Genomic DNA, 10,311 nt, shown 5'->3' on the forward strand with positions numbered 1-10,311 from the left:
CGCACTTTTCTCAATAACTACGCCTTTGAATTTTTAAAAATTTTGCGCAAACATTAAACATGATATGAGTAAAAAAGTAACAGAATGGATTTTCTGGGAAAACTCTGGTTGATCCCCCCCCCCCTAGGGGTGCCTTTCGGGTTAAAATGGCTAAAATTGACACTTTTGTGCTTAGTAAAAAAAAAATTGATGCCTTGGATTTTTATAAAACTTTCTGAAAAGTTATAACTAACTCATTTCTATATAATTTTGTTTGTCTATACTTCGCGATAACTCTTGGGTATACCTTTTTTAATAAAAACACTCTATTTTGGGACTATTTTACCATATTTGTCCAAAATTTTCTGTGTATGTCTATTTAGCAGTCTTGCATGGTGCTGAACTCAAATTTAAATATATTAAGGCCTTGGGGACTTTTGGGGCTAAATGATGGACTGAGTCATTTATTTTTTTGCATGGTGCACAACTCCAATTTACATATGTTAAAGCCTAAAACTGTACTGTTTCTTCATTTGCACCAGGATCTGACACTAAAGGGGGGGGGTGCAAACGCTGAACTTAGTCATTTTTTTATGCCTCGTTCACTGTGCACTCACGGGGACCCATGCATGCTTCTTTCGCATTGCTTTCAAAATTGTCTCGATTAAAATTCAGTTGTTTTTAAAATGTCAAAAATGATTTATAGTGGACATTCTAAAATTACCTACCAATTCTTACTTGAGGGAGAGGGGTCTCCATGGTGCATAGTCTGCCCCATACAATGTTAAACACTTAACGATAGATTCCACTGAATTTACATCTATACAGAAAAAGTACTTTTTTTTTTTACACTTGGGAGTTACCACTTATTAAGGGCCAAAGGCCACTCAAGGATAAGGGTATATAGTATAGTAAGGTGATATAGTAATCGTTAATGGTGTAAATTGGGTAGAATTTGATTATTTAAGGGGATGGCTTAAAAAAAACTTGTTTACATTGGATTTGAAGGCTACTATGTTATATTCAACCGGGAAGCAGGCCAGCGGAACAGTGCTCCACAAATGGACAGTTCTGGGAAATAAGATTTGTTCATGGAATCGGCATTTAGATTTAGACACAGAGAGCGTGGAAACTCATATATAGTGGTTGTAGCTAATTGAGTGTTTTTTTTTGTGCGAGTTTGGCATTGAGGGGGCGGGAGTATAGATTGGAGTTCAGTTAATGTAGCCCAAAAGTCCCCAGGTGTAAAAAAAAAAAAAATAAAAAATAAAAAATAAAGTACTTTTACTGTATAAAAAATGGAGTGTTTTTATTATCCCTAAAAGAGCCCCTAGAGCACACCCAATAGTTATCGCGAAGTATAGACAAACAAAATTATATAGAAATCAGTTAGTTACAACTTTTCTAAAAGTCTTACAAAAATCCAAGGCATCAATTTTTTTAATGAGCAAAAAAGTGTCAATTTTAGCCATTTTAACCTGAAAGGTACCCCTATGGGGGACAACCAGAGTTTTCCCAGAAAATCCATTCTGTTACTTTTTTACTCATATCATGTTTAATGTTTGTGCAAAATTTCAAAAACTTCGAGAGTTGAGAAAAGTGCGGACAGACGAACGGACGAACAATGGTGAATTTACAGGTTCACCCTCCTTTTGTTGGGGGACCAAAAAAAAAATGTAAAACTACTTCAGTAAGAAATATAATACAATATCTTCAAAACTACGAAATGTAAAACTAAGAAATATAATACAATATCTTCAAAACGAAAAATAGAATAAGAAAATAATACATAATAAACTCTATCCAAGAAATACTCTGCCGAATAAATAAACCTTAACCAAAAAAATGAACTTTGACTAAAATGAATACGATCAGAAATAGTGTTTGGCCCTAAAATGACCCGACAGTGGTTGATGAACTATTAACCCAAACCAAACGAACCAAAAAACTTTCTCTTTTTTTTTTTTTTTTTTTTTTTTTTTTTTTTTTTTTTCGAATTCAAAATTTAACGGTCTAAAAGACCAATCAAGTTCAAGATATTTAAAAAAAAAATAAATATATTCATTTATAAAAATTAAAAAAAACTGATTTGCACTTGTTTGGTTTTTTAAAGTGTTAAATTTGAATTTTGGATTACAATATTAACAGTACTTTTTAAACAGTGGATTTCCTATTATTTATTTTATTTTATTTTTTTCAAACAAATAAAAAACTTCTTAAACAGTTGAGCTTGGTTGTTACATACAGGGTAAAGCCCGCATCCCACCCTTAAATGTTATAAACCTATAAAGTTGAGTTTCCAGTAAGACTACAATCTCTAGATCACACCCTCACAAGTGTGTTTTTACATTTGAGAAAATATTTGCACATTTTAGATGTGTTTTTACAGTAATCTGGACAAAATCACACTTTTATAGTTAAATATTTAAAGATTTATAAAGAATCAGAATCGGTAATTGTATTGGAATCAGGAAAAATATTGGAATCGTCCCATCACTAATTTAGATTCTGATCTTTTAGTTTTGTTTTTCATTTTTCTTACTTCATCCGCTACAGGTTTTAGAGACACAGTCGATGCTGGGAAACTACTTCCGCAATCTTTGCTCCAACTACAAAAGATTCCTCGGCTTTTTGGTATCCCAATTGCAAGTGGAAATCATCCTTGTCGGCAGCCTCGCCTTGCGAGTCCTTTGTTAAATTTATCAGGAGCAGCCCTGTTTTCTATATTTTCACTTGTGCGAAGTTCGCTAGCGAAACCGGCCAATCTGGTGCCTGTTGGTACAGGTGATCCACTTTTGCTCAAATCATTGCACGAGTTCACGAAGGACGGGCTTGTTTTAAATCTTGAGTGATCACCCATGCACCATTTTCAATTTTATGATGAAGAGTTTCTTTCTGTTGTACAATGAAAATCATTTTTTTGTCGTCAGAAGTAACAGATAAAATGGTGTCGGCTACTTTATTTCTTTTTTCTTTGGTAACGGTATTTATTTATTTTTTAATTAATGTTTGTGGCGGTTAATCAGAATAATTAATGAAAAAAAAAAAAAAAAAGAACTGCTTGATCAAATTAAGTGAAATTTTTTTCCAATAGCGCTTCATTTCATAACAGAAACATACAATATGACTTATTTTCACTATTTTCATTTTTAAATGTCTTGATTAAACTCTACGAGTACCATTTTAATGTAATGTGAACAAGGATCTGGTCTAACTCCCCTCTTAAGTTATCCCCTTATAAATCCCGTCTCAGTAGGTCATCATACTTCAATGACAATATGCTTTGTTTGGGATTAATGAAAGTCCAAAAGAATGAAATAAATTGTTAAACAAGGGAGGTAATTCAGTAACAGCTTAAAAGTGTCGGCTGCTTTTTTTTTTCTTTTGTTCTTTGGCAACTCTATTTTTTTTAATTAATGTGAGGCCGGTTAATCAGAATAGGAAATCAAAAACAATTGAAACTTGTTGGGGTATCAAGATTAGTATTGGAATCTGAAAATTTGTGCCAATTTTCTGATGTCAACAATTTTTTTTTTAATTATTTTATTTTGTTCTTGTTTGTTTGGTTCTATTTATTTTTTTGTTTGTTTTTTGATTTTTTTTGTTTAAAACATTTTCCATTGCTCATGATAAAATATGTGTTAATTTGAAATTATTGATTTTAAATTATTGATTTTAAATTATGGTAAAACTAAAATATATTAATCAGCCCCACAATAGCATTTTTATTATTAATAATTGATTAAATATTCAACTATTTATTACATGCACAAAAGTTATTCATGAACGCGTGTTTCTGTGTATCACCTGTCATCAGCATGGCTAAACTTTTAACAAGTATCAAACTCGTAGCTGCTCAATCGTTACCTGCCCATATATATATATATATATATATATATATATATATATATATATATATATATATATATATATACTAGGTACAATATGAGGTTTAATTGAGAATTGGTTCTGTAATAATCAATACAAGATCTGAATGAATTAAAATGTTTAAGCATGTTTTATGACCGGGGGCCCCCCCCTCCTCTCTTGCGTGTATTCTGTAAATTTAGATATGTATCATGTCGAATTGATAAAACAAAGTAGTAGTTCAGAGATCTAAACACACCTGTTCACATTAGATCAACAAAGTTAAGTGATGATCTTGGTGATCATTTTGGAATACCAGGTGCTGTATGTAGGAGGACGTCAGTGCCTCCCTTCAAGAGCTGCAAAAACCTGATGTCATTAACTCTCTTGACGGAGATATACTGCTCAATCAGCAACATGATGTTTTACCACCAAGCTACGACGCCCGGTCAAATTTTTATGCACGATTTTATCACTTTTGAATGTAAGATCTATTGTTTTATTTTTTTATTTTTTTTTTAGTTGTGAAACTATCCGCACATATTAGGGTAATCCAAAATGTAAATAGAAAAAAAACATAACTCTGTAACTAAATATTTAAAGATTTTAAAAGAATCAGAATCAGTAATTGCATTGGAATCGGGAATTTAGAACTGAATAGAAATCAGAAATTGTAAAAACATATTTGAATCATCTCACTTCTTTAAACTATTGTTAACTGTTACGAAGGCTGCTACAAAGAAGGTGGGTTCTCTCTATCATGCTAGAAGACTACTCACACCTGATTACTAGCTGATCACTTGGCGTTGTCCAGTCGTACAGTACGTTTAAACATGATATTTTAATTTATGCAGATTGCATAGGTATTATTATAAAATCAATCCTTTGTCGAATATTGAATATTACAAGGAAGAATTTGCCTGGTGAAATAATTAGCAAAAAAAAATAAGATAAATAAATAATAATAATGTTCATAAAATTCTGTCTGTGTTTGTTTACAATATCACGTCAGCTGATATTGGGCTTGATGATGAATGCCCGGGAAAAATCACTTCTGAATTATGTTTAATATTAAAATATGCAAACAAAGAAATGATTTGCAGCGATTTTAAATGGTAATCTTCTTTTATTGTAAATTTAACTCATTAATAAGAAAAAAATTAAAATAAAATGGTGAGGTACACTTGAGCTTGAACAGGGGATCATTCAATTTGTAGTCAAATGCTCTGCCACTGAGCTATATTTCCAAGTGTCAGTAATTGTTTTTTAAGAAGAAATTATTTGTTGAGATTTTATTATCTCCCTTGTCGGTGTAATGTAAAATATTACCCTGTAAAAATTTTTTTTTTTTATTTATAAGAGAGAAAGACTAATTTTAAGATCAGATATTTTTTAAAGATTTTTTATACTTGTCGAATGAATTTCTGTACAAAATATATCTAAGAACACTGCCAGACATATAAATTACCTTTGTGTCAAATTTGCAAAAGATAAGCTCAACCGTTTCGGAACCCACGAGGAAGAAACTCACTTACACACACACACACACACACACACACACACACACACACACACACACACACACACACACACACACACACACACACACACACACAAATATAATAATAGAGATATTTTGCAATAAAATGTGTTTAATATTAAGCAATGAAGTATTTTAAAAAAATTGACTTTATTGAATTGTCCAATGGAAAAATAAATGTTATCATTATAACCCACTTCAAGACCAGCAAGCATTGGAGAGACTGGTAACCATATTGTTTTTTTTTTTCTTCTTTGTTTTTATTTGGCAGAAGGTCAAGCTTGTGGTGGTGGACATTTATCTGCTGTATAAAGTGATCTTGTCATATTTTTTAAGCCACACTCACATAGTACTTAAGCTGAAAATCAAACTTTGTTTTCACTAGCCAATTGTCATTTGTTATTGTTGCACAGTGTTATTAGCAATAAATAAACTTATTTTGCTATAGTTATTTTTAAAATTACTTTGTTTGACCAATAAAGATGCAAACTTTTTTAAATAATCTCCTTAAAATAAAAATATCACAATAAAATGTGTTTCATATTAAACAATGAAGTACATGCACATCAAACTTAACTTGATCCAAATTTAAATACCTCAACAAACACGACAAACAGCAAAATCCCACCCCTTACACAGTAGAGATCCCCAGATGGCAGAAAGCTTTCCACTCTAATAGTTTCTTCCTTGGGACTGCTAGACTTTGGAATTCCCTTCCAGGTCCCTGCTTCCCTAAATGTACTGACATGCAGAAGTTCAAATGTAATGTAAACAGATATCTTGCTGCTGAACTCCTTTCATAGTATCCCTGCAAATTATGTCCCAGATAGTAGCCCCCTACATGAAAGTGGCACTGTGTCTTGTTTGGGGTGAAAATGCAATTAAAAAAAAAAAAAAATGGTTATTCACTCCCAGAAGAATAAGCAGTATTATTATAACCCTATTCAAAGCCAGAAAATTTTGATAATCATTATTTTTTATTTTATTTTTTTTTTCTTTGAAGGAAGGTGAAGTTTTTGGTGATGGGCATTTATCTGTTTTATAAAATTATCTTGCCAGATTTTTAAAGTCAGTCTCAAATAGCATTTAAGCTGAAAACTCATACTAGCCAATTGTCATTTTTTATTGTTGAACCATGTTATTGGCAATAAATAAATCAACTTTGCTACAATTTATTTAAAAAATTACTGAGTTCAGCTAAGAGATGCTAATATCAAACAATTTTTAAATAATCACCTCAAAATAAAAATCAACGACGGGAATGACTTAGGATATAACAGAATTTGTTTACCTTAAGTTTAACTAAGTATATGATACTGCGGATGAGGAAAATATATAAGAAAAGAGGAAATAAGTTTATCAGCAGAACAAAGCTGTAGGAAGTTGTTTGCAGAGGAACACAAAAGAAAGCAAAACTAGTATTGTTGATCAATGTGTGGCAGTTATTTCGTATTTTATTTTTAGGTATGCCCATGGATTTTGATACAGTTTATGACAGGAACAATTGCGGACACAGTTGGGGACAGTTGTAAGTTTGACAGCAAACAACGGACAATGATGGGATTCCATACACACAAATACACACACATAAAACACTCACACACACACACACACAAACAAACACAAACACATGCACACAAACGCACATACACACACACACAAACACACATACACACACATAAACAAACACATGCACACAAACGCACATGAACACACACACACAAACACATCCACATGCACAAATATGCACACAAACACACACAAACCCATATACGCATACAAACACACACACACACACACACACACACAATACAAACACACACCCACCCACCCACACACCACTTTACATCCAGTACTTGTGTTTTTTTATTGTAACCTGATCATAAAGTGGATTTATAAGCAGGTGGGAACAGTTTGCGACAGTGGGGCGTTATACACAATTACGAGTTGGACAAAATCAAAGTCAGATAAAGGCTTGGAGGAAAATAAATTGATGGTTCCTGATGGTGTCACACACACATGCCACGAGTGTAGATGATATGGATGCATATTTCGAGTTTATGGGCAATTTTAGGTTTGGACACGGATATTGTGACAGTTCATGACAGGAACAATTGCGGACACAGTTGAGGACGGTTGTGAGTTTGACAGCAAACAACGGACAATGATGGAGTTCCATATGTTACACAACGGTATCACATGCACAAACACACACACACATAAAACGCACACAAACACACATGAACACAAACACGCACACAAGCACATCCTCATGCACAGATGCACACACACATACAAACACACACACATACAAATATACACACACATATAAACACACACACACACAAACATACACACACACATACAAACATACACATACAAACACACACATACACGCACACATACAAACACGCATACAAACACACACACAAACACACATACAAACACAGCTTTACATCCAGTACTTGTGTCGTTTTATCGTAACCCGATCACGATGGTGATGAGGTTACACGTTGTTGTTGGCCACCGAGAGAAGATGGTGTAGCATCTGTGCCTTTTTTCATGGAATGTGCTCTGATGAACTCATTGCAGTTTTGCCCCCTCGACATACACATCCCACTTAGCAACAAAATCTCACCCCTTCACTGGTCCCTAAATGCCAGAAAGCTTTCTAATCTAACGGTTTATTTCCTTGAACAGCTAGACTTTAGAATTCCCTTCCTGCTACCTACCTCCCTGACTGTACTGATATGCAGAAGTTTAAATGTAATGTAAACCAACATCTTGTAAATCTTTTCTAGGCATGGTGCCAAATAGTAGTCCCTTAAGTCCAAGTGGTGATATGCCTTGTTAGGGATGAATGTAAGTTAAAAAAAAAAAAAAAAAATACCTGGCAGGTACAAGTAATTTATAAATCCTCAAAAATTTTGGTATCAATAATTTAAAATCTGTGATCACCTAAAAGGTAGTGTTTTAGTTAAAAAAAAAAAAAAAAAAAGCACACGAAAGATCTTTTTGAAATTGTTTCAAAATTTGTTTTTTTATTTAATGTGCATCCTCCATTTTCTATCCGCAGTAAACCGTGAGAACTCCAGTGAAAGAAATGCAAAGCTCGTACGAAGACATACGATAATGGTGTGCGAGTCCCCCACTGAGGCGAAGGTACTCAACCTGTCAGACACTGATCCCCTCCACGCTGTAAGTGAAGTAGAAGAGTTTATCAACGGCATCCTGGAAGTCCAAAACAATAACCGCAAAAAGAGGGCGGACTCAGATTCGCCGACCACCCCGACCAATGACACGCCCCTCAGCTCCACCCTGCCGCCTGCTCCTCTACCTTCTAACCCTACTCCTGCTCCTCCCGCTGCTGCAAGTGTGAAAAAGACTAACACGCAAAATACGAGTGCATCTAAATTATCACATGTAAGTTGGAAGACCGCATCATGTCGCCACTCACAACCGCACCAAATGCATTCCACCTGCAAAGAGTGTCGTCCGTTGTCTGTAAGTACTAACACTAAACTTCATAAATGAACACGTTACTTTGTCTGGTCAAAAAGAAGTAGGTAATGGCTTCCGGTTATGAATTTTGGAAAGAGACGAGCAGTGTTTATCAGCAACTGTAACCCTAACCCTCATAATTTTTTGTCTGCCTACGGACTAGTTTAGAAAATGTTCGCCGTCATCTACAGGAATTTCCTCTGGTGCCATTGGATAAAAGAATAATGTTTCTGAATTTTTGAGATAAAGATTTAAATAATTTGAATTCTCTGGACTACTATTCTCTTTTTGAATGTTATGGTTCGGCCAATGTAACCTCCAACCTTCTTCGGGTGTATCTTGTTGAACTTGGGAATCTTTCTGTAAAACTGCAGGCAATACAAAACACTACAATACACTTGCGAATTGATTAAGACTTCTACTCGGTCATGTTTGACAAATTGAGACCATGCTATCCTCATGGGGTCCTGGATATGACCTTAAACTATATCCGATGGTGAGGCCCCAGCTTGCAGGCTTTGCGGAGTGTGAAGCCACCCCTTTAATTGCCATTGCTCCCAGGTCCACTCTGACTCGGAGTAGTAGAACCTGTTAGGGTCCCAACTATGGGTTAAATAGAAACCGAGTTGAAAAAAACCGAATAGATTCTACTAGCATGGGTGCCCGGCGTTGCCCGGGTGTTTGGAGGTGTATGTTGAGCAAAAAAAAAAAAAAAAAAAAAAAAAAAAGTAGTTGTAGGAAGGCAGGCTCAAACCCATACCGTGAAGGAGGAAAAGAACGGGGAAAAAAGTGACGTCTTTGCTGTTACAAACACCGCCAAACCGGAAGTGACGTAGATTTAAATTAAGGCTAGACAATCGAAAAGAGGGGATAACTTTTGAAAATATCAGCAAAAAAAGCGACCCCTCCTTGTAGAAAAGTGCCCAGTTGAGGGTGAAGTAATTAATGTTTTTAGACAATTTTTCGATATTTGTCGTCTGAAGGGTCAAGCTTCCAAATGATACTGATCTTGTGAAAATCCGTTGCCTCTGTCGAAAGATTTAGGCAAACATGAAAACATACATACATACATACATTTATATATTGGTAGCTCAAATTTTCGACTCAAACCGATTAAAAAGCTTGCCCTATCTCTGAATACCCTTTATGTAAAATTTTAAATGTTTAGACCGAAAATTGTCTGAGTAATTTGGTGTAGACCGCAGACGTTAAATTTTAAAAAACTTTGACCCCTATTATGACCCCTTAATATTTATTGTCTTATGCTCAAATCAAGTTATTAAGTTGGATCCATGTCCAAGGAACCTATATTTAAAATTTCAAGTGTTTAGACCCCAAATTGTCGGAGTTTGGTAGAGTTCTCAAAGGTCAAATCGTTGAACTTTGACCCCTTAACAGCCAAATTTCTGGGCAAAAACGGATTG

General features: G+C 34.4%; 1 protein-coding gene across 18 annotated transcripts in view; it reads left to right on the forward strand.

The window, feature by feature from the left end:
* The window catches only part of LOC145258337 (protein spire homolog 1-like), a 559,588-nt gene that overhangs the window by 470,631 nt on the left and 78,646 nt on the right, over positions 1 to 10,311 (forward strand). For 8 of the 18 annotated variants that reach the window (XM_080116504.1, XM_080116505.1, XM_080116506.1 and 5 more), the window contains one exon: positions 8,463 to 8,890. In XM_080116504.1, the coding sequence (XP_079972630.1) occupies positions 8,463 to 8,890 (428 nt within the window). The remainder of the gene's footprint in view (positions 1 to 8,462; positions 8,891 to 10,311) is intronic. The other 10 variants (XM_080116509.1, XM_080116511.1, XM_080116514.1 and 7 more) reach the window with 2 other exon arrangements.

The sequence above is a fragment of the Euprymna scolopes genome, chromosome 33 (assembly GCF_053919585.1).
Source record: "Euprymna scolopes isolate OS-2025 chromosome 33, ASM5391958v1, whole genome shotgun sequence".
In the NCBI taxonomy this organism is placed as follows: domain Eukaryota; kingdom Metazoa; phylum Mollusca; class Cephalopoda; order Sepiida; family Sepiolidae; genus Euprymna; species Euprymna scolopes.